This window comes from Apodemus sylvaticus, chromosome 8, assembly GCF_947179515.1.
Source record: "Apodemus sylvaticus chromosome 8, mApoSyl1.1, whole genome shotgun sequence".
In the NCBI taxonomy this organism is placed as follows: domain Eukaryota; kingdom Metazoa; phylum Chordata; class Mammalia; order Rodentia; family Muridae; genus Apodemus; species Apodemus sylvaticus.
Genome location: NC_067479.1, coordinates 94671370 through 94696708, shown reverse-complemented (window position 1 = coordinate 94696708; position 25339 = coordinate 94671370). Strand labels below are relative to the sequence as shown.

The 25339-nt window shown below is 37.5% G+C and overlaps 1 protein-coding gene across 41 annotated transcripts in view; it reads right to left on the bottom strand.

Moving 5' to 3' along the window:
• Pbrm1 (polybromo 1) overlaps positions 1-25339 on the bottom strand; it is a 93625-nt gene that overhangs the window by 49753 nt on the left and 18533 nt on the right. For 20 of the 41 annotated variants that reach the window (XM_052190010.1, XM_052190031.1, XM_052190040.1 and 17 more), the window contains 9 exons: positions 22687-22755; positions 20590-20688; positions 16830-16915; positions 16148-16243; positions 15096-15187; positions 11051-11264; positions 8458-8599; positions 6744-6841; positions 4623-4667 (listed from right to left, as the gene is read on the bottom strand). In XM_052190010.1, the coding sequence (XP_052045970.1) occupies positions 4623-4667; positions 6744-6841; positions 8458-8599; positions 11051-11264; positions 15096-15187; positions 16148-16243; positions 16830-16915; positions 20590-20688; positions 22687-22755 (941 nt within the window). The remainder of the gene's footprint in view (positions 1-4622; positions 4668-6743; positions 6842-8457; positions 8600-11050; positions 11265-15095; positions 15188-16147; positions 16244-16829; positions 16916-20589; positions 20689-22686; positions 22756-25339) is intronic. The other 21 variants (XM_052190018.1, XM_052190021.1, XM_052190034.1 and 18 more) reach the window with 3 other exon arrangements.

Genomic DNA, 25339 nt, shown 5'->3' with positions numbered 1-25339 from the left:
ACATAGAACAAATATCCTGGCTGCCAAGATAAAAAAAAAAAAAAAAAAAAAAAAAAAAAAAAAAAAGACAAAACAAAACAAAAAAACCCTCTGCGAACTATTGTCTCCATAGGAGGTACAAGTCCCACAGTGTTCCCGTCTAATCCAAAGTCACCTAAAGTAGCCTATGGTTCATCTGAGTTCTACATTTGTACTGTTTAGCTTGTATGTTGCTTTTTCTCCGGGCGTCCACAATCAAGATAAGAGCCTGAGAAGCTGATATGAATGGAACAGAACAAAGAATTCAGAGTTCAGATGGGGGCCAAGATGGTTTGCCTAACTTCATTGTTGAGAAAAACAGCTCAAGAGACTAAAATACAAGGAATATGGCTTAATAAATCATTGAAAGAGTTTACCTTCCAGTTTGACTGGTCAATTTTTTTCTGTCTTCAGGATACTGATAAATTCTAGCTAGACTACCTAGCAGTCTCCAACTGGTCAGTATGTAAAAAAAGAAATAACTTAAGATTTAGTTTCTAGTCTATAAAAACCGACTAAGATCCTATAGCATAGTACACAGAGGTAAATATTTTTAGTTGTTTTCTATCTTATAAGGAAAGGAAGTTCATTCCTGAAAAAAATTATATGGCTATGGGTTTCTTAGCCTAGCCCTCAGACTATATTCTTACTCTCCTTCTGGGACATGAGACATTGCCTCAATTTAAGATATGTTTTTAGGGGCTGGAGAGATGGCTCAGTGGTTAAGAGCACTGACTGCTTTTGCAGAGGTCCTGAGTTCAGTTCTCAAGAACCACATGGTGGCTCACAACCATCAGTAGTGGAATCTGAGGCCCTCTTCTGGTATGTCTAAAGACAGTGACAAAGTACGCACATAAAATAAAAATAAATAAATAAATCTTAAATAAAGTAAAAAGACATGTTTTTAAAACCCAGAAATAGAAGCCAGGCATGGTAGTGCATATTTGTAATTCTAACACTTAGGAGGAGGGAGCAAGAGGATCAGGATTTCAAGGTCATCTTTGGAGTCATAGCAAGTTTAGGCAAGCCTGGCTACATGAGATGGGGGTGGGTTTGGAGAAAAGGGAAAGGGCGGAGGGGACAGAAAGATCATGTATGTATCTGTGTATATGTGCAGTGTATGTTAAGATAAAAAACAATCAGCAACTGAAAACCCAGATGTCCTTAAGTCTCAGAAATGCCTATCTAACATGATAGAGCTCATGACAAACTGAAAGTGGGCTTAATAGGAGAGAAAAAGAAAAGAATGTATGGTTTCCAGGATTGGACTCATCCTCATTATGACATCTTCACTCTGACTCCCTTTCTCCACTGTGGTCCTAGGATCATTCTGCCAGTTTCTCCTTCAGTTCTTTTATATTCTGCATCAAGTAAATAGTTGTTAAGTTAACCTAAGAGATGGCTCATCTAGTGGATAGTATTTCCTCTAAGAAACAATATGGAACAATGCTGTGGAAAGGTGCTCTTGATTTCTAGGTCTGTAGCCAATAGATACTATTAATAAGGGCAAAGCTCCAAAATGATAGAGCTCCACACTGTACTAAGACAACTTTAACTTTCAGAGACTGAGTAGAAATTTCAGAACTCCAATCAAAGGTCATAGAAGTCATACTTAAAACCAAGTCATATGGCTTATTTAAAAATATCTCATATGTCATATGAGCTTGACTTTAGAAGATGCAAGACCTCAATTTTGAAATGCTAGGATTAAAAGCACTCATTCGCTAACACAGAAAAAAAACAGTTCCTGATTCCAGAAGTTCTAAGAAGTAGAATCCTTCCATCAAAAGCCAGACATGTACCAGGAGATTAACCTCATTCTCTTCCAGGATTCAGCAGAGACTTTTCTGTATGAAGCTATAATCTTATTTGGGACTGAATCTGTAACAGACTTTAAAGAGGTTTTAAAAGATAGTTTCTATATCAAGAATAACAAAAGGTCTGTTCTCAATGCCAACAATCCTAATACTTGGCAGCTATTAATGGGTCATATCCAGAAACTGAATCTTCCTGTACATAAAAAAATTGTTCTAGCCAGGCAGTGGTGGCGCACACCTGTAATCCCAGCACTCTGGGAAGCAGAGGCAGGAGGATTTCTGAGTTCGAGGCTAGCCTGGTCTACAGAGTGAGTTCCAGGACAGCCAGGGCTATACAGAGAAACCCTATCTGGGGGGGGGGGGGGGGGGGGGAAGCTCTAATCTAGTAGATGTTTTCTTTCTCTATTTATATCATAAATAACATATAATTGGTTTATAGCCTCAGAGGCTATGATGGTTTGTATATGCTTGGCCCAGGAAGTGGCACTATTAGAAGGTGTGACCCTGTTAGAGTAGATGTAGCCTTGTTGGAATAGGTGTGTCACTGTAGACATGGGCTTTAATACCCTAATCCTAGCTGCCTGGAAGTCAGTCTTCTCTTGTTTGCCTTTAGAACAAGATACAGAACTCTCAGCTTCTCCTGAGCCATGCCCGCCTGGGTGCTGCCATGCTTCTGCCTTGATGATAATGGACTGACCCTCTGAACCTGTAAGCCAGTCCTAATCAAATGTTGTCCTTATGTCACAGTGTCCGTTCACAGCAGAAAAACCATAAGACAGAGGTAAACAAAGCTAACCTCTAGGTCGCACATGGCCTTCCTTGAACAAATCCAGTTTTATTTCTTTTTCAGTGTTCTAAATCCTTACACATTGCCTTTGAGACTGAGAACCACTGGTTCAGGAAACTTCGGAGCTAACTTTCCATCTATGTACTAACTTTGTTGGCTGCTATGGTTGTTTTCCAATATGTACAGTGAACCTTATTACGCAGGTGACTTCCGAAAACTTCATGTACTTTATGGAATGAGATAAATCCTCTATTACAAACATGGAGGAAGAAACTATAGCTCTCCCTACCCCAAATTTCTGGCCATTTTCTTTTTCATCTTTATTTCTATTATTATCATTCAGAGGATGTGTGCATGCATGCATGCTTGTGAAGCAATTGTATGCCACGTGGGTTCAGGTACCCACGGACACCAGAAGAGAGCTTTAGATCCCTTGGACTGGGAGTTATAGGCAGCTGTGAGCTATCTGATGTAGGTTCGGTAATCAAACTTGGGTCCTCCAGAATATCAAGTTCTATTAGCCAATGGCATCAGCTCTCCAGCTCCCTTTCTGTTCATCTCCAATGTCGCTTGGCTATTAACTACTAATATTTGGGTAACTGCCACTTCTGAAAACATACATAAATATAGTTTCTGCACTTTTTACCCTATATACCTTGCAACATATTAAAGTAAACTCATCTTGGTTTTTTTCCTCCCCAAGATGAGGTCTCATAATATGAGCCTGCCGAGAATTCCAGACCTCTTCTCCCAGCACAGCCAGCACTGTACACATCTGTTTACTACCAGGCCTGACTAAATTACTTTCTATTTTTCTGATAAAATCTGCTATGCAGCTTAGGCTAGACTCAGAATTCTCCTGCCTCTGCTTCTCAAGTGATGAGATTACAAGTATAAGCCCCAATACCCAATTAAAATACATCTTAAGGGACTGGAAATCAATACTATTCATCATTGTGTACTTAAAGAGATTCCAAGCCAAATCATTTACATTATTATAATAAAAATAATTTTAGAGTTGACTGGACATAAAAGGCCCCGTACTAGAAGTATCAGGATAGTAGAACAAACTCCCAACACATGAAGATGAAACTAAAAAATAAATGAATGTCTTTTCTAATTTATATGATTATGAGTAAGAATGGACTTTGTTTTGAATCCGCATCTTTTTAAAAAACAAAACAAAAAACCCAAAATAGGTAGTGATCCTCCTTCTCGAGCCTCTTGGATGCTGTGGTTATGGGATTAACCTGCTGCCCTGATAAATGGAGGCTTCTAACTCCAGTCTCAGACGATCTGACACCTTCTTCTGACCTCGGTCAGCACCCCATACACATGCTGCAGACATGCATGTGGACAGAACATCCATACACATAAAATAAAAATACATCTTAAAAACAACAACAAAAGCCCCCACTATACAATTATCATTCAGCATTGTAACATGGCAACTTATAGGCTGTACTGAAATTCCTAAGTAACATACAGAAGATGCCTTACAGAAATGGATGCTTTAAGAAGTATGATGTAGACAGGGTCAGAGAGTAAGAAAATGACAAGAAGCACTAGTCCAGAACAATGCACAAGTACCTCCAAGCCCTGATTGTTTGGATTGCCAATGATGATGCTAACCTCTCTACCATCCCAGTCAGAAAGACTCTCGAGATGAGATCAGCACCCACCAGCCCATGTCACTGGCAATGCCAGCCTCTACCTTTTGATAAAGATGCATAGCCACAATGATATACGAGGGGGCCGTTTACCCCTGGAAAGGAAAATCAGCAACAAAATAAAGGTAGTACTGAACATCCGAAGGCTAACTTTCACATACTAACTAGTCTTCTAAATTGTACTGTTTTCTCTACTCATAAAATAAACTGGCACCCCAAACACTTGTTTAACACAAATAAGGTTTTTCTTTTCATACTGTCAGTACTGACCATGTCACAGAAGAATTACAATAGTAAAAGTATGTTTATGCATAAAAAAGGTCTGCACACCTGGATAGCCTCCTGAGACCCAACATCTCACTGTCATGAGTATTCCTGGGAAAGCAGAAACAAACAGTACATGTGAAGAGAAATATAACAAGCAACATTGAAGGGTCATGCATAAGCCAAATATGATTGAGAAAAAGAAGATTATTTGTTCCAAAAGATAATAGATCATAACACTTGAAACATTTCAACACAGAAACTGAAAGCAGATTTTTGGGTAGAGGGTAGGGAGAAAGGATGCCTTCCCAGAATGAAGAGAATATATACCTGCAATCCATTTTCCTTAAGACTTTCCAGTATAAAAAAAAAAAAGCAAAAACAGAATCATACATATTACTTGGGAGTAGAGTGGTATTTGGAAAAGATGGTTCTGACATCTTCAACCAAGCTCAAGCTCAGGTTTGCTTGCCTTCTTCAGAGACTCACTTATTAACCTTCGTTAAAAGAGTCATCACTTTGTTACTGACCAATAGGACCTCAGTTTCTGTCTTTTAATAGTTACACATGCTTGCAGCCCAATCCTGGGATATTTTATATGTGTGTGTGTGTGTGTATATGTATGTACATATATATGTATGTATATATATATATATGTATGTATGTATATATACACACACATATATGTATATATATAAAGTTACTGTTTTGATAATTTATGGTTCTCCTACTTTTTTTTACTTTATTAGTATGAACCATTTCCTAGGAATCCTATTCATAATGAGAACTTTGTCTGAAATATGATTTAATAATTTTAATAACATATAGCTTAGTTTTCTTTTTGTAGGAGGTTGAAGGGCGATAACTTCATCTACTTAGAATATCCCATAAACTACAGGCCACAGAGATATGTAATTTTAAGTATCTAGCGTAGGTTAATGCTTCCTTGGAATTGCTTCCTAACACTTATCCAATGCTGATACTAACTGGACCATCACTTTTGCCTCCATTACCTTCTTTTGCCTGAGAAGTTTCTATCTTTGATTGGTGACTGATCTGGAAAACACAGGTGATGTTGAAGAGAATTATATAATTATACTCAAAGATGTTCTTGAGTTGATGACTCTGATCTGGGTTCACATTTTTCCTCCGTTGTCCCTAGTATAACAAGGAATTAAGAACTTGGAAGGATGAAATCCACAGGCTAGTAATGGAGGAGACTTGCAGCTCAGGGCACATCAACAAATTCAGCTAATACCACACAGCTTTTGCAGTTATTTTCCAAGTTAAAAAACTGTTTCCCAACTGCAGTTTAAGGGGGAAAGACAGGGCAGCTTTTCTCCTGAATCACATTTCAAAGCCTTCTGATCTTAGTGGCTCTTTGAATGCAAATACAGAAATATGTCAAAAAATGAATTGACTTCTTCATTCAATTCCGAGTCTGTCAAGCCCTGATATCAATGATTAGCTTATTCCTTGTTCAAGGGATCCTCCCATACTGACTGCTGCTACAAAGAATGTAAAACAGTTAATCTTCAGTGAGAATATGATGTTCCATAATGATCAGGCCAAAGAAATTCCAAGAGATGGTCTTGCATGGTTCCTTATCAAGAGCCTACCTTCAGAATCTCAGTGAGGTTTCCCTCCTTAAAACCAGTGAAGGGAAGAAAAGGATTAGGAAAGTTGAGGGATGGTTAGAAAGAAAAAAAAGAAAAATGCCAAACAATCAACTTAACATTTCATTGCCTGTAAGTAGTTATGACCTGATAGTCTCAAGACTGAGTAAAGACCATGTCTCTAAGGAGAAGCAAGGATCAGCGCAGGGACTTAGTTCATATAGCAGCAGCACTGACTTGGTCCTTACCTTTCTTAATTACTATTCCATTTCTGCAATTCACTATGAAACCACTATCTAAGATTTAAGTGGCACTTTCAAAATGCCACCTTAAAAAGAATCTGGACAGTGAAAAGAATGTTTCCCAGCTACATGTTATTTTTCTGTCATCTAAAAGCAATACGGTACTTGGAAAAAAAGAAAACCAACTTAAAATGAATTGAAAAAGACATACTTCAAATATTTAAAGCTTTTAAAAGAATTCATACTTCATAGCTTACATTTTTTCCTGAATTTATCTAAAATAAAATAAATAGGAATGAGCTGGCTGCAGATGTGAGAAGAGCGTGTACCTTTTCCTTTTGGCACTACCAGTATCAGAAGTAGCTGAGGAGATCATGCTGTCTCCGTCCTCAATGTCATCTCTCCTGGCAAGCTCTTTCTTCTTTGCCTGAAATAAAGCAGATGCCAGGAGTGAGCCTCATTCTATTAGGTATTCCTATGAATACATGAATGTAAAAGAGCCAGGCATATCACATTCATTCAGAGGCATAACCTCTTGCACGATACAAAAACCCAATAGTCTTCAAACATTTTAAATAGCCTAATTTAACAGCCTGCATGACAGAAAAGTAGATGAAATTAGAAAAAAAACAAAATCAATGCTAGCTAGGAGCATTGATAATTGTCAATGGCATGGTATAGTTAAAAGCTAAGGCAAGCTGTTGGGTTGGTTTCTCCTGCAGGCCTTGCTTAAGGTAAGCTAACCTAGAGGGAACTTCTAAGAAGCACTATGGCAAAGAAAAAGGTATCTGGCACCAAGCCTGATGAACTGAGTTTGATTTACTGGACTCACGTGGTAAAAGAACTGACTCCTTCAAATTTTACTCTGACCAACCCCCTGCCACCACATAAATTAAAAAATCAAATCCACCCCCCAAAAAGAACAAAAGCTCACAGTAAGATAGTTAATCTGTATTTCTTCCACTCTCCCTACGCTCACCCCTAATTTTCAAGGCAGGGTTTTTCTGTGTAGCCCTGGCTGTCCTTGACTTTAGAAATCCGCCTGCCTCTGCCTCCTAGGATTAAATGCATGTACCATCACCACATGCATGAAACTGTTTCAGTAATACAATAAACAGCCAGCATACCTGCATGACTTGTTGCAGTTTTAGAACTCGCTTATAGATGGTTGAATTGGGAACGTTATAGCGTTTGGCATTTATGGATTTCTCAAGACAGGTTATTTTCTGAGCAGCCCTGGCTGTTCTGGAACTAATTCTATAGATTAGGCTGGCCTCCAAACTCAGAGACTGTGTACCTCTGCCTCCTGAGTGCTGCGATTAAAGGCATGCAGCAGCACCACCTGGCTTGGGTTAATCTGTCTTTCACACCTACCTTTTTGTCTTAAAAATCCCTGAGCCAATAGCATCTTGTTCTCTCCAAAGTATTCTGTGAGAGCTCTGAAAAAGTCTTGGATAATACAATGCTCAACTAGTTTTCAGATGTTCTTTTGCCAAAGCCAGCTACCTCGTTCATATTCTCATTGTCATTCTCTCTCTCTCTCTCCCTCCCTCCTCCCCCCCTCTGTGTGTGTGTGTGAAAGGGGGGGGGGGAAGGGAGAGAGGGAGAGAGGGAGAGAGGGAGAGAGGGAGAGGTGGTGGTGGTAGTGGTTACAGGGTCTTGTTATACAGCACAACCTGGCTGGAAAACCAGAGTCCTTTGGCCTCCTCCTAAGTGCTGGGATTACTACAGACAGCATAATTACCATCTGGAATTGAAGGGCTACTTCCTAAGAATCCTGAAACTGGCTCTCCCCACAGGGTCAAATCCTTGCTTCCTCTACCTCAATATTTATGGTATTTAAAAGATTATTTCTCCCCTACAGGGCAGTGACAAGTCAAAAACAAACAAAAAACAAAAACAAAAACAAAACAAAACATTCAACTGTACTTGTAGTACAAAGAAATGACTTAATATTCTTGTGATGCAGATATAGAACACATCTCAAAAGGACACACCACATGCATGAAACTATTTCAGTAATACAATAAACAGCCAGCATACCTGCATGACTTGTTGCAGTTTTAGAACTCGCTTATAGATGGTTGAATTGGGAACGTTATAGCGTTTGGCATTTTCAAACATTAAATTCAGATCACACTCCAAATGATCTAAAGTTTCATATTCTTGGTTCTTTAGCTTTGTTCTGTGAATGACAAATAAATGATTATAAGTTCTCATTATAAAAATTATCAAATATTCTACCTGAAAGTTCAACTTAAAAAAAACCTTCACAAGCACCACATGTCTTTTTTAGCCACGTGTAATAGGCTTCCACATTCAAAAGTAAAATATAAACATTATTAAATTTAGATAATATCACAGTTTATCTGAAAATACAAATAAATTACAGGCCTTAGTAGTCAACTATGAAAACAAACATACTAGGAAAACTTCCAGTGAAAAACCCTGAGAAATAAAATTTAAGAGAGATTTAGATGAACTCAATAAAGAATTACTGTGAACTACTGATTTCTGGAAATTAGGAGTCCATTCTAGTTCATACAGGTTACTAATGATAAGGTCCTAAAAAAACATTCAAAATAGCATATTTGCCTGCAGAGGAGACATTCCAACAGTGAAGGTGGGTCTCATGCTAGAGCTCTCAAGAGGAAAATTGGTTAGTGTCTATTAACTACTCTCTTCCAGTGAAGTCATTTATAAAGAAATAGCAAAAATCATTAAGAATGTAAGCATTTTAAATATTTATTTATTGATTTTATGTATATGAGTACACTTTAGCTGTCTTCAGACACACCATAACAGGGCATCAGAGTTTATTAAAGATGGTTGTGAGCTACCATGTGGTTGCTGGAATATGAAATCAGGACCTTTGGAAAAGCAGTCAGTGCTCTTAACCATTAAGCCATCTCTCCAGCCCACATGTAAGCATTTTAGATGCTGTTACTAACCATCAGCTTTCAGACAGGTTTGATGCTCTTTGTACAAAGTAGAGTCTCTGTTAGCTCTAACTCTATATGAATTTGGACATGAACTTCTGTGATTGAAGAACCTATGTGTTTAGCATCAAAACAAAAAAAAATTGTACTTTCCAAATGATTTCCCCTTACCCAGATCCCCCCTCCCCATATGTCCCATAGACCTTTTTCTCTCCATCCATTCTCCAATCACCTCCCTCCTTTTTCTCTGTCCTTATATTCCTCTCCAATGCTAGATCAATCCTTTCCAAGATCAGGACCCTCTCCATACTTCTTCATGGGAGTCATTTGTTATGCGATTTGTGCCTTGGGTATTCAGAGCTTCTGGGCTAACTAATATCCACTTATATTTTATAGAAAATGAAAATATTAAAAAAAATTGTACTAAGAATAACAGTAGGTAAAAACAGTTTCATCAAGTGAATATAGAGATCCCAAAACTTTTTATTAGAATGGTACTGTCCAATCTGCATGTAAAGTTTTACTTTAAGTTTACTGAAGAGATATTCAGATTCTGTGCAGTGCTTAAGGAAATATAAATAGTGGGAATCATTACTGGATATACCCAAAACAATTATATACAAATTCCGTTCTCAGTGCTAGCTCATAAGCCTAACACTAGACTTTGACAAACCAAAAGATGAAAATAGCAGTACTTGGTAAGAACATCCACAAAGGACAGAAAGTCTGGGCTGGCAGGATGAGTCAGTAGGTAAAAGCTTGCCCAAGTTTGACAACCTGAGTTCAATCCCCAGATCCAAAACTGAAAGAACTGACTCTTGAACATTATCCTTAGACCTCTACACATGCTATGGTACACTTAGACTGCATTCTACAGCTACGTGTACGCATGCTACAAAACAGAATCTAAACTTGAAATCAACAACTTGTTCTGTATCCAGAGATATTTACTATATTAGTGTTATTCAATAGCAGTGTGGTGTTGGGGAGGTTTGGGGGATGACAAACCCTAGCACATGCAGAGTGGCATGAGGAGCCACACTGGCTAGGTTCTCTAACTTTCTTTTCTTTAGGTGGGGCTGAAGACGGAACCCAAAGACAAGCTTTGACACTTGACAACTCATACAACCTCAGTCATCTTCTCTTTGCTGTTTGGAGGCATCCACCTCTTTCCCTGGGCTAACAAATATTACTAGCACCATACTGAATCACACAGCTATTAACATCAAATGAAATTTAAAATCAAGTTTCTTACTTGGAATTATCATCTCATTCAAGAGCATAATATCTCACAAGTGACTTATCACTACACAGGATGATACACAGAGTACGCACGTTAGCCTTCATTTCTGCCTCATTTTAGCAAGGCACATAAACTGATTTTCTATATTCTGATCAGGAGGGCTTTTTGAAGCCAGCCATGATTATACTACAAGACTGTTTTTTAAAAAAAATAAAAAATAAAAAATAAAAGCTACCTAAGTAGACATCACTGAATGATTGTGTAACCACGACGGTTTTGTTTTTACTTTACTCAGTTATGAGACAGATAGCTAAATATTGAAGAAAACATTATTTTAGATCAGTTCATGTCCCTATCTACTTCTGAAAGCTATATATATATATGTGGTATAGGTATGTGCAGCCTCAACTACAAGAAGACACAGCTATATTGCATAATGTAGACAATGTCTTACCTGATCTGTTGAAGTGATATGGGCATTTTAATTTGCTGATAATAATCTGGGTATTTTTTCTTTGAAGGCAGATGGAAAAAGGGTTCTGCTATGAGCTGCCCTTGGTTGTTCCGACAGCTCCTAACTGTGTCATAAAGCTGATGAAAAGGGTTGGAAACATCCATAAAGGAAGTAATGCTCTCTGCTTCAGACTCCCCTTCTTCATACCGTGCAGCTGAGAAGATAAAAACATAGTTACCAGAAGAATAAAGAAAAAACAAGCAACATCTAATTTTAATAATTCTTAAAAAGATTTTATTGTGTAAGTATTTTGCCTCCATATATGCATGGGTGCCTGGTGCCCACAGGTCAGAAAAGGGCATTGGATCTTCTTGGTCTAGAGTTACAGAGTTTTGAGCTGCCTTGTGGGTGCTGGAAATAGAACCTGGGTCATCTACAAAAGTAGTAAGCCACCATGCCCAGCCAGAACCAACACTTTAAAGTTCTGTTTTTCTTTGTTTGCTTATAAATGCGTCCTACACTATGGCCCAAACTAATCTATAACTCTCAGAAATCATTCTGCTTTAGTCTTTTGGGTAGAATTAAAAGCAAGCTCAGTCATGCTCAGCTAAAAACAATTTTTACTTACTTATTAGGTAGGATTTTTTTTTTTTTTTTTGGTTTTGTTTTTTGAATAATGGTTTCACTGTATAGACTTGATTGGCTTCCAACTTATAGGAAAAGCATCTACTTCCTAAATGCTAGGATTATGGACACATACCACTATGAAAATGATTTTAAAAGATCTCTAGCTGGGCGATGGTGGAGCACGCCTGTAATCCCAGCACTCTGGGAGGCAGAGGCAGGCAGATTTCTGAGTTCGAGGCCAGCCCGGTCTACAGAGTGAGTTCCAGGACAGCCAGGGCTATAGAGAGAAACCCTGTCTTGAAAAAACTAAAATCCAAAAAAACAAAAATAAAACAAAACAAAAACAAAAGATCTCTAATTTTCCTTTAAGATAATGTTAAATATGATTACAGATTATTTAAGAGATGGCTCAATTAAGAATGCTTGCTGTTGTTCCAGAGAATGTGAATTTGTTTTCTAGAACCCACATTGGGGCTGATTTTATTACCTTTATAACCTTTATTACAGCTCCAGAGAATCTGATTTCTGGTCTCCTTCATATGCATAGCATATACTCACTATTCATTCATACAGACACATAAGAAAAAAATTCTAAAAAAATATTTTGTATAATTGTATGTAGTAGAAAAATATCTATAAATATTAAGATCAAGTTACACTCAGTTTTCAGACTGAAAAAGTTTATTTTTAAAATGCTTCCAATTTCCTTCCATTTCCTTCCAATTTCCTGCTATGTTTATCCAAAAGGAACAAGCAGTTATTCAGAGATCTCAAAACTAATACAAAAGCATGACTTTCAGTGTTACAGCCAGGATCTGTAATCATACTCCACCCAAAGACCCATGCATTCAAACACTTCTTCCTCAGAGGGCATTATCGAGAGGTGAGAGACACTAAACACGTGGATTAGTGGGAGTCCCGGGGTGAGGGGTTGAAGATGGTGATGCATCTGAAGGAGGTAATGAGACCTGCTTCTGTTTTCATTTCACTCACCTAACACTAGGTGAAAGGTTTTATTTTCCCACAGCTCCTAGTATGTATAGTAAATGCTGCCTTGCCACAAGACTAGGAGAAACAGGTCTAACTGATCACAGACTAGAATTTCCAAAATTGTGAGCTAAACCAAAGTATTTATAATTTTATTGTTTTGTTAGAAAAATAGAAGTCCAACACTTTTACCACAGTATAAACTTAGATTAGGTTGACACTCTTAGACACAATTTAGCCTTGACTCTGACTTTACCCCACTCATCTCTAACATCAGAGGAACAATTCCTTAATGAGGAGATGCTCAGGTAGAAGGTAAGTCAAAAATACCAGAACACAACAAAGTGTTATAGAAATATAAAACCCATGCTTCTCATTTCTCTAAAGTTTTATTTACATGTATACACACACACACACACACACACACACCTGAAGAGTCTAGAAAAGGGTTTCTTTTAAAGCGTAGGTTCATCTTAACCTCCTGATCCTCCTGCTTCTACGTCCAGAGTGCTCAAGTCACATGCAAAGCCTCGGGCAGTTTTGTAAGGTACTGGGATCAAAGATAAGGTTTTAAGCATGGATGGCAAATGCTCTTACCCACCAAGCTACATGCCTTGTCCCCAGTAAGGTTTTTAAACTTTATCTTTTATTAGTTGGTATCTTTCTTATATTATCAGAAAGATGTGGTGTACAATTCTAAAACATTGAAATTTATTGAAGTTTATTTCAAGCTCAGTAAATAAAGTCAGTTTTGATGTGAACTCAGGAGAAATATATATTTTCTAAGTACAGAATGCATATATCAAACCTGCTATGTGTAATAAGCACTAGAACATATCAATGTTCCAATCCATAGAACCTGTGAATATTACCTATGTTACAAAAAGAACTTTGTAAATATTAGTAATAATCTTGACTTAAGAAGATGAAAATGGATTAAGTAGACATTTAAAAATAATGACAAGGATGTGAGGCTGGAGAGATGGCTCAGTGATTAAGAGCACTGACTGCTCTTCCAGAGGTCCTGAGTTCAATTCCCAGCAAGCACATGGTGGCTCACAACCATCTATAATGGCATCCAATGCTCTCTTCTGGTATGTCTGAATACAACAACAGTGTAATCATATATGTAAAATAAATAAATCTTAAAAAGAAAAAGAATGACAAGGACATTACAATGAAAGAGTTAGGATGGAAGGATAATCCAAGGCTATAATGTGAACTTGGAAGAAGGGACCATGAACCAAGAGATACAGGTAGCCTCTAGAAGTCAGAGAAATCTTGGAATTGATTTTCCTCTATCTTAGTGACCTACTCAGCACCTTGACACCTGGGCTCCACAACTACAAGAAAATAAATTCATGTTGCTCCATATCAGTAAATTTTTGGTAACTTGCTTCACCAATAGGAAACAATACAAAGAAGTCTGAACAAGGGCTGAGGCTGTTGCTCAGTGTTGGGACTTTGTCTAGGATGAATGTAGCCCTGGGTTCAATGCCTAGTGTGCTGCTGGTACCATAGTAAATGACTACCATCTGCTCATCAATTGTGAGAGGAGCTCTTAACGTTCAAAGTCAGTATTCTAAAGTTTCCCACAGAGATCCGTCTGTTTGGTTGTCATCATCACTGTTGTGGGTTTATATTCTTGGAGCTCTTCTGTCACACCTTCTCAAGGAAACAGACCTTCATCATTATGACATAACACTTTTATTTGCCAATATCTGTACTTGAGAGTTCACTTTATCGTAAGTCAATATAGCCACAGTTACTCTTTACTCTTTGGTAATTTCTTTTTGGTTATTATTTGCCTGATATATTTTTTTAAAAAATAAAGTTATTTTTACTTTATGTGTGAGTGCTTTGCCTGTACCTAAGTACAGCATATGCATGCAGTGCCTATGGAAGCCAGAAGAGGGTGCCAGGTCTCTTGGAACTCGAGTTACAAAGGGTTGTTAGGTGCCATGTAGATGGTGGAAACTGAACCTGTATCATGGTAGAGTCATCTCTCTAGCCTCTTACTTGATATATATCTTTATCCAGTCTTTTATGTTCATGTTTCCTGTTTATCCAATTATGTTCATTAACACAAAGCAATTTGCCTTTGATAATTTTACTTACTCAAGGTTATATCAAATGCAACAAAATAGCATTTCTTTTTGTTAAGAATTATTTACTTTATATATGTGAATACATTGTTGCTGTCATCAGACACCCCAGAAGAGGGAATCAAGTCCCATTGCAGATGGTTATGAGCCACCACGTGGTTGCTGGGATTTGAACTCAGGACCTCTGTAAGAGCAGTCAGTGCTCTTCACCGCTGAGCCATCTCTCCAGCCCCCAAAATAACATTTCTTAAAAAACTAACCAACTCCAAGACCAAAGTCAGTGCAATTTCCCTCAGCCAGAGGGACCACAGTCTAAAGATGCCTACCAGCTAAAGCAGCATCCTCTTCGCTTTCTGAGCCATACTGAAGTGCCATGGTAATTGCTGACAAGCGACCACCTTGAACTGCTCTTTTATTACTACAAAGAAAAACAAGCAATTAGAATACAGAATGCTGTTATGATTTGCATACCTTAATGAAATGGAACAGTTAAAACGAGCTAATACTTTTTCAAGGAAAAATAATTCCTATTAACTACCTCCTTAATTTATAATAGTTTTCATAGTCTTAGCAAAGAAAAGTGAGAATTTTGTTCTTCTCAAAAAAAGAAAAGTTGAGACTGAAGAGATGGCTCAGTAGTTAAGAACAGTGGCTGCCCATCCAGAGAACCTGAGTGGGATTCCTAGCACCCAAAGGGCAGCTCACAGTATCTGTAACTTCAGTGCCAATAGACCCGATGCCCTCTTCTGGCCTCCACAGGCACTGTACTCACATGGTACACAGACAAACTTACAGGCCAAGGACTCATATACATAAAACTTTACAAAAGAGAACATGGTAGCAGAGAGATGACTACTCCATTGGTAGCAGAGTAGTAGACTATTCCAATTTGTTTTTCACTTAAATGAGGTACATTAATCCATATTTTATGGAAAGTAAGGATCTCATTATTCTCTTCTAAAACACTCGTAATTTACAATAACAAGTGCTATTATAAATACAATATTTAGTATAAACAAGAATTTAATACATCTTATTTGTAACATTAAACACTACTTAATGCTTAAGTGTTAGTTATCTGTGAGGTGAGGAAAGGTCTACCAGAGAGCCTTAACTTACTTGTGGCTGCTTTTGTGTCAGGATCTTGATATGTAACCCAGACTGGCCTTGAACTCACAATCTTGCTGCCTCAGTTTTTCAAGTGCTGGAATTATGGGTATATATCACTATGCCCAGCTCTTGCCTCAATCTTTTTAAGTAAAGTAACTGACACGTCCTCCTTAAAACCTAAAGGTAATACTTTAAGACAGCCTTCTGGCTAGCATGCCTACTATCATAAGCATGAATCAGCTTTCAGACTACACCCTCTTACTCTCACCGGTAATACTTGCTAGTGGGGTTTCTTTCTTCACCAAGGCTGCTTTTATTGTGCGAAGGACCTGTCAGCCTGGCTGCAGCCAAATTTGATGCAGTCCTATCCAAAGATAAAATAAAATAAAATAAAAAAAACTCCTTATAGACTGAATTACTAAAAATCAGAATGCTGGGGGGAAAAAAGGAAACAACTATTTTCTGCTAAGAGTAGTAGTATACTATTTCTGAGCATCTATTATGCAGCAAGTTCTGTGTCAAGATGTAAGGACACTAAAGAAATGGGCAGGACTAGTCTTCATGAGCTATGTTTACTACAAATCAGGAAACACTGCATTGAAACACACATGAGAGCTGGAAGAAAGCTTTGAAAGCACTCAGTGTTGCCATTCCATTTAAGAGGTAATGGAAGACCTGTTCAAAGATAGTCCTAATGAAGGAAAAGCCAGAATGAGACTTGAGATCTTCTGACTAAATGTCCTATTGCAAATATAAATACACAATATGATATATATATATTCATCTTTTAAAATAACTTTTTTCAGGTACAACGAAGAAGCTAAAAACAATTCTTTTGCTGCTTTCAAAATCATATTTCAATTGTAAATTAATTTTATTTTCCACTGTATTAATTTTACTAGCTAAAAGTTCAGCAAATAGGCACAGGATCTTAGATATCTTAAACTTACCTTATTCGAAGACTTGATTTAGTCATTTCATGATGTTCAATTTCTGCCTTTTTCATATAAAATATTTTTTTGATCGAATTGGCATCCTAGCAAGATAAAATTACTTTGCTTAGAAAAAGGCTCAGAAAATGGCTTTGTGGGTGAAGCACTTTTCACCAAGTTGGACAATCTGAGTTCAATCACTAAAATCCATGATGGACAATGTCCTCTTACCTCCTTATATTTAGGTCTACACACACCCAAAATGAATAAACAAACAAATGAATGAACAAATGAAGGATAAATAAACAAAGTGATGCAGGAAAAGAATGAACAATATCCTGACTCATGCTGGCTTTTGTGCTATTCTTTCATTTGGAGCAGATTTCTATTCATTAGCCGTAAACCTGCATCCCTAAATACTTTCCCAGAAACTTCCAAATTATCTTCAAAAGTTATCGCTAAGTAAGTACAAGTTTAAAAGGCTGCTGGTTCTTTTATAATTTGGCAATTAAGGGGCACACTAGATTTAAGGGCAAAATATAATGAATTCTATTTGCATAAAAGTATCTAAAAATGCAAATAAAGATGTAATTCTACAATTTAAAAAAATGCACACAAATGTACTTGCTTAAATTAATAGCAACTTATCACATTAGATCCAGAGTTTCCTTTGCTTTAAGACTTAGTTCAGGGACTGGAGAGATGGCTCAGCAGTTAAAAGCACTGACTGCTCTTCCAGAGGTCCTGAGTTCAAATCCCAGCAACCACATTGTGGTTCACAATCATCCGTAATGAGATCTGATGCCCTCTTCTGGTGTGTCTGAAGAAAGCTACAGTGTACTTACATATAATAAGTAAATAAATCTTAAAATAAAAAAAAGACTTAGTTCAGTTGACTGTTGAGAAGCACACACCCATTTTCTTGGGTGCTTATTCTCCTTTTTCTAAGCATATATCTTTGTTAACAGTCCCCATAATATAAAAATTTTATTCCTAATAAACTTCAACTCTGCTTCATAAAAAATAAATGAATAAATAAAAACAACTTAGTTCAGGGAAAATAATTTGAATAAAAAATTTTTAAATTATATCAGCAAACAGTACTACGTATCACTAAAATGTCCTTTCACAAACTAAGATTTTAAGGATTTCCTAATTCAATACTGATTCTCACTCAAATCTCCCTTTCCCCTTCCTCCCCGCCACCTCCCACCTCGGGTTCTTTCTATATAGTTCTGGATTCTCTATGTAGACCAAACTGGCTTTGAAGTCACAGATTCCTTCTGCTTGTGCCTTTGGAGTAGTGGGATTAAAGGTGCGCACTACTACACCCAACTTTACTCAAATATTTTTTTAAAAATGCAAAAGTAGCCTGAGATGGGTAACTTGTAAACATGGCTTACTACTCTCTTGACTGAGAAAGCACTAAAAAAAAAAATTATACAAGCCAAGAGGTTCAGATTTTCATGTTTGGAGATACCCATGAAGGGCTGGAGAGATAGCTTAGCAGTTAAGAGCATTAGATGTGCTTCCAAAGAACGTGAGTTTGATTCCCAGCACCTATGTGGCAATTTTTAACTATCTGTGTGTAACTCCAGTTCCAGAGGTTTCAATGTCCTCTCTGGACTCCCCAGACATGGTAGGTACATAGTGTAAATACACTCAGGCAAAACACGCATATGAAATAATAAAAGGAAACAATGTTACAGATACTAGCTCCCTTACACAGCACACTTGGGGGTTTGGAGGGGGGACACCTGTGATACTGCCCAGGCCATGGGGAATATACATATCTGAAAAGCCTCTAAGTACCTGAAAGATGTAACTTTAAAGAAGCAATGTGTGCCATCACAGCAGTGTGATATGGTGAAGCCAGTAGATATGCCCAGGCCAAATAATGGGGGCACAGATGAATAATTCCCCCAAAAGTGCTGAATTTTTGCCGCACATGCTTAAAAATAAGAGAGTAATGCTGACCTAAGGGTCTAGCTATAGAATCTGTAAACACTGAAGGAATCCAGTGAACAAAGCACCCGTGTTGCTGGATTTACAGAGAATGTCTATGGTGGACTAGCCTGTGCCTGCCACACTGAGACGATCCTCACTGGAAAGAACAAACTACTCCTAAACAGAGGAGGCTGCACAGAAGAAAAAGATATTCCAGACAAAATTAAAACATATGATACAGGAATAAGTTCAGTACCAAATAAGTGCAAATAAAAGTTTAAATTAAGTACCAACATCAATTTTCAGCATTTTGGCCTGCATTCAGAAAATTTAATGATTTTACTAGCAAAGGCTTTCTGAGTACCCTTACCTCAATTCTCAATGATTAATCAAAGACATTTCTACAATCAACCAGTTATTATAAGACCAAAAAGTTTCCAAGCAACAACTGCAAAGGAATCAGTTATTTTATACTATATACGTTTCAAAGGATGCCTTTTGTATTTACTGAGTTTAAGGACTAAATACTTACAAAAAACTAAATGCTTAAATGAACAAAAGACAAGAATACTGGAATAAACCTTTATCTATGGTTAACTGATTTTCAATAAAAATGCCAACACAATTCAATGAAGAAATAATAACTTTTAAAGTAGTGTTGGAATAACAACTCATAAAATAATTTATTTGGATTACTACTTACCATATACAAAAACTCAATCAACTTAGATTCAAGATCTAAATGTAAGACCTAAAACTATAAAATTTTTAGAAGAAAATATAGGTAGAAACATTTTTGACCTTGGATTGGGTAATAATTTTCTTGTTATGATGGCTAAAATCTAAGCAAACAAAGAAAAAAAGTAGATAAACTAGAAGCCTTCCAAATTAATAAAACAATGTCAAATTACTATGAAATAAAAAGACAAGAGAATGGGAGAATGTGTTTTAAAATCAACTGGTAAGGATATGATATCCACAGTATATAAATGACTATTAAATGACTATGAAAAGAGAAGTAACCTAATTTTAAAATGGGCAGAGTCAAAATAGACATCTCACCAAAGAGGAAAGCATCATACCCAAATAGTCACTATGTACATGAAAAGATGTGCAACATTATTAACTCTATTAACGAAAAGCAAATCAAAACTATAACATACTGTAACATTCCTAGGATGGCAATAAAAACAGAAAAGCAGGTGTCTGGTGACAGAAGACAAACTGCAGTATTTGTAGACCGCAGGTGGGAATGTGAAACGGTACGGTTACTCTGCAAGACTTTGCCAATTCCTCATAGTTAATGTACACCCAAGCCATTACATTCCTAAGTATGCACTCAAGTAATTTGAAAATGTATGCCCACAAAAGAACTTAAATATGTGAAGGTTCCTAATAGTATGTTCATAAGAGCTAAAAATGGAAAACTAAAATGTGTAATAACTGATTTAAAAAAACACATGGTGTCATCCATAAGATACACTATCAATGAGAAGAAAACAAGAAGACTAAGTACACACAAATTTTCAAACAGTATGCTATACAAAAAAATCAGTCACAAAGGAATCCATGTTGTATAAAATTTATATGCAATTTCCAGAATAAACAAATGTGTAGAGGCAGAAAAGTAGATGCAAGTTGTCTAGGGTTTGGGAAGCTGTGGGGAAATGAGAAGTGATTGGTATGACGGCTATAGAACTCTGTAAATACTAAACCACGGAGCTCTAGGCTTTAGTGGATGGAACCTAAGGGTACAATCGGTTAGCTTCCTAAGTTAAGCCCTAAGTAGTTACTATGCTCATTGATGAAAATAGCAATAATGAAAACTAACCTTGAATACTTGAGACCCAGGCTCATTATATGTTTTGGCATTTTTTGCTAGGAGATCTATATCTTTGGCCATTGCATGTATACTTTTGTAACTTCCATTCTGTAATAAACAACAAAAAATAGCAGTTTCTTCTTAGTAAGAGTTAGTCAATATAACTGTTAAAGAAAAAGACTAAGCATTTTTGTTTGTTTGTTTGTTTGTTTTTCCAGATTTGGGTTTTTTTTGAGACAGGGTTTGAGACAGCTCTGGCTGTCCTGGAACTCACTCTGTAGACCAGGTAGGCCTCGAACTCAGAAATCTGCCTGCCTCTGCCTCCCAAGTGTTGGGATTAGAGGCGTGCGCCACCGCTTAAAAGGCTTAAGACTAAGCATTTTTTTTTTTTTTTGGATTTGTTTTTTTCAAGACAGGGTTTCTCTGTGTAGCCCTGGCTGTCCTGGAACTCTGTAGACCAAGCTGGCCTTGAACTCAGAGATCAGCCGGTGTCTGCCTCCCAGAGTGCAGGGATTACAGGCGTGCGCTACCACCGCCCGGGCGAAGACTAAGCATTTTTAAGTTGTCATTATAGTCCTAAATGTCACTGGGAAGTACACTTATGAACAACACTTTCTTTAAGTTATTTTCCTTTTTACAGATTATTACTAGTACTTATTTACAGGTATATTTTGTGATACGTAAAAAACCAGAATCTGGTATTGTTTTCATAAAAGCAACTTACAATTTTTAAAAAAATCAAGTAAGGTAAGTTTTATTCAGCGAAACACTAAGTGCTACATGGATATTCATTCATTAAAGTAGACTTAATAGTGTAAAGTAGCACTTACTCTATGTATAAGGCCACCGAGGCAAAGTGCAAAACCAGCTCTACTATTTGCTTAAGCACACACATTAAAGCTCATTCAGTCCAAAATAATAGCAGGGCAGTGGTGGCGCATGCCTTTAATCCCAGCACTTGGGAGGCAGACATAGGCAGATTTCTGAGTTCAAGGCCAGCCTGGTCTACAAAGTGAGTTCTGGACAGCCAGGGCTATACAGAGAAACCCTGTCTCAAAAAAAAAAAAAAAAAAAAAGAAAAAGAAAGAAAAGAAAAGAAAGAAAGACAGAAAGAAAAACAACAAACAAAAAAACCAACCAAACAAAACCCAAAATAATGCAAGAATACTCTTATAGTTGCTTCAAGTTTACAAAAGAAAGGAATGCATACAACAGCTAGAAAGTACAGATGACTGATGATTGGGTGTTCAGCAATAAACAGGGTAAGTTCTAAGGAATGGAGAAATGAGAGTAAGTGCAGTGGAGAATGAGAAAGAGTAGACTAAATATATATAGCACAGGCTGCCCAGACAAGGAAATGACAAAGGAGGCAAATTGAGACAGTCAAGCAAAGAAGAGTTAGTGGACAAGCCAATATCTGAACATGCATCTTATCTGGAAGGACTCTAAGAGATGGTGGGGGGAGGCCCATGAGTCTGAACATTGGCAGACTGTTGCTTTGCCAAAGGAAAATAACCATGGGGCAGCTAATTCACAATTCAGAACTCAAGTGACTAAAGTGAGGATGTCAGGATTCATCTCTACTTCTGTGAAGGAGGAGCCTAGAAGTGGCTCGAAAGCTACCCAGGTTAACAGACAACAGTTAAAATAGCAGTATTACCACAGAGATGATTGTACATAATCTCAAGTGTTTCACTACAACTCTTGAGTTCTGCCTGTTTTCCTGGGAATATTTAGAAAAGAAAGGAAACACAGAGACCAGGTAAAGAGCACACAGACAAGTACCTATTTTCATTAACCTTATATTCAAATATCCCAAGCAGCTTTCATTCTAAGATATCCTAAAGCTATTTATTGTCAATGTTCTTCACAATCAGAAATGTCTATACCCAGTCCCACTTATGTAGCTGTTTATTTATTCATTTTTTTTCCGGCAAGAGAGTGAATTGAACCTAGGACCTTAAACAAAAGCTATACTCATCCTAAAACACAATAAAAAACTACAACTAGAAGAAAAGAATTATCTATTTTACTTCTAAAACTCCTAAGAAAGTACACAAGTCAATCTGCTCTAAATCACAAGATTACTGATGTCCACCTTCATACCTGTATCCTCTGAGCAATGGTCTTGAGATCTATAGGTTCCTTAATTATTGCATAATAGTCTGGATATTGCTGGAAGACAAAAGCAGGTAATGTTCAATAAGCAAAAGTACCCAGTTAGAAGGTCAGTCTGTTCTTCAACCAGCAAATTGAGAAACTTTATGAAATCCATTTGCTAAAGCATATTGTTATACTGAAAGCAAAAAGAATGTGATTTTTCTTTTCTTTTTCAGGGAAAAGAAGAGATGGGGTCTCATTATGCAATTCAAGCCAGCTTTAAACTTTTAAAAAATATATTCATTTTAAATCCCAATGTCAACCCCCTCCTCCCAGTACCCCCTCACTCATATCAATTCCACCCTCCCCTTTTCCTCTGATAAGAGGGAGCAGCTCCCTTTGGATATCTCCCCTCACTCTGCAAATCAAGTCACTGCAGGAATGCAGTTGCAGATGCATCCTGCCCATCTGATATATGTGTGTGCGTGTGTGTGTGCGTGTGTGTGTGTGTGTGTGTGTGTGTGTGTGTGTAACTCAGTTCAGCCTGTGCTCGGTCTTTGGTTCGTGATTCAGTCTCTGGGAGCATCTAGGTTAGTTGACTGTTTAGCTTCAAACTGTTAACATTCTTCTGCCTCAGCTCCCCACTTGGCTGGAATTTTAGGAATATACCACTTGATACAGTTCTTCAGGTCATGGTGAGCGCAAGATTTGCAAACTTGCAACACAACACTGGCATCTATAAAAGTCGTATTTGACAACCACGAGATTCAATTTGCAAACACACACACACACACACACACACACACACACACCCCTCATAATTCTGTAAAGACATTTACAATTTTGTGTTAGAACACAGGTGGGACACCTCTGTGGAATTCATCTAATCTGAGCTCATCCCAAGAACCAGAGACACATTGGGAGATGCCCTTGCAGCCTTCATCATGCCCCTCACATTCACTGCTCTTAGGCTTTCTTACAAAGTTTGCTTCTTAAAGTAAATAATTGAAGTTGACCAAAGACCTAAAGTGGTTTTATTCGCTTTTAAAATTTTTATAACATTTTAAAATTAAAATATTATTACATCATTTGCTCCTCCTTTCTTCCCTCTAACCCTTTCCATGAGCCCCACCCCCCCCACCCCACTGTGCTCTCTTAAATGTATGGCCCCTATTTCCATAATTGCTATGTGTATGAGAGTGTATGGGTGTATGTGTGTATTCTTAAATATAGAAATGCAACCTGATCAGTCAAATGTTACGTGTATGTATCAGGACTTGGTACTGGGTAACCAATTTGGGGGTTCTTCCCGGGGAAAGACTTATTTCTCCTGCTCTCCAAATTTCTTAGTTGCCTTAGTTCTTTGACTGGGGCTGAAGACCTATGGGATTTTTCCCCTCCACATTAGCATGTCCACTGAAGATGTCCTTGCTTCCCTGACATTTCTATATGACACAATCTCATAGTAAAATTGTGTTCCTCTTGCTCTTACAGTTTTTCTACCATCTCTTCAACTATGATGCCTAAGCAATTTCTGTTCTTGTAGACATAGAATGAAAATAAAGCTAGGATTTAAATCAACAGTGTCTGAGTTCATGTATGGCCAGAGATCATCTTGAGTTGACTCCCTCTATCACTTTCATCTCACTTTATGAGACAGGGTCTCACATTAAACCTGAAACTAGCCAATTTGCCTAGAGTGGATAAACAGGAAGCCCTAAGACCTTCTTATGTTTGTTGGGCAGTGCTGGGATTATAGGAGCACAGCCATGTACAGCTTTTCATAAGGTGCTGAAATCCCACCTCAAGTCCTCACATCTGAATGTCAGATATTTTACTGAGTCATCCTCCCCGTACCAAAAGCTGAGGCACACATACAGGCAAAACACTCATACACATCAGGAAAAAAAAGCCTTAAAAATTTTAATAGAAATTATCTATCACTGTGGAGTAAGTGCTGAAATAGTTCTTAAAGTATACTGTTAAAAAGAACTAAAAGAATGTTAGGGTCATCTTTACATCTCACATTTTTACAGTGTGAGAAGCTAAAATGAAATCATACTTGTATCCCTATTAATCCTTTCTTCTATGTGAAGCCCATATGAGGCCCTGATACCTTAAAAAGAGTGTCACTTATCTAGAAACTCTCTTCTGTCTTTGGATGGAGGAATACTCAATTTGTCCTTTTCCATTACCAGGAAAAAAGAAACTAAAAGGAGGAAGAATTTAAGGTGTCTTCCTCTCGTCTTATCTCTTGAATAGAGACATACACAATTAGTAATCTTTTGTTAAAAGCCAACCTTTGGGGATTGGGCAGATGGCTCACCAACTAAGAGCACCTGATGCTCTTGCAGAGAACGGAGAATCCAATCTCTAACTTCCTCTCCTAACTTTCTTAGGCACCAGGTATTCATATGGCACATATACATACACACAGACAGGCAAACACTTATAAAAAGCCACCTTCTAATCAAGTAAAATAACAGACTATGTCCTTTGTGCTTTTTGCTGAGGCCATGAAGAGCATCACCTGACTACTTCTAACACTGTCCCTTTAATATCACTTATAACTAATAAAATTCTTTTTTGTTTGTTTGTTTGTTTGTTTTTCGAGACGAGGTTTCTCTGTGTAGTCCTTGGCTGTCCTGGAACTCACTCA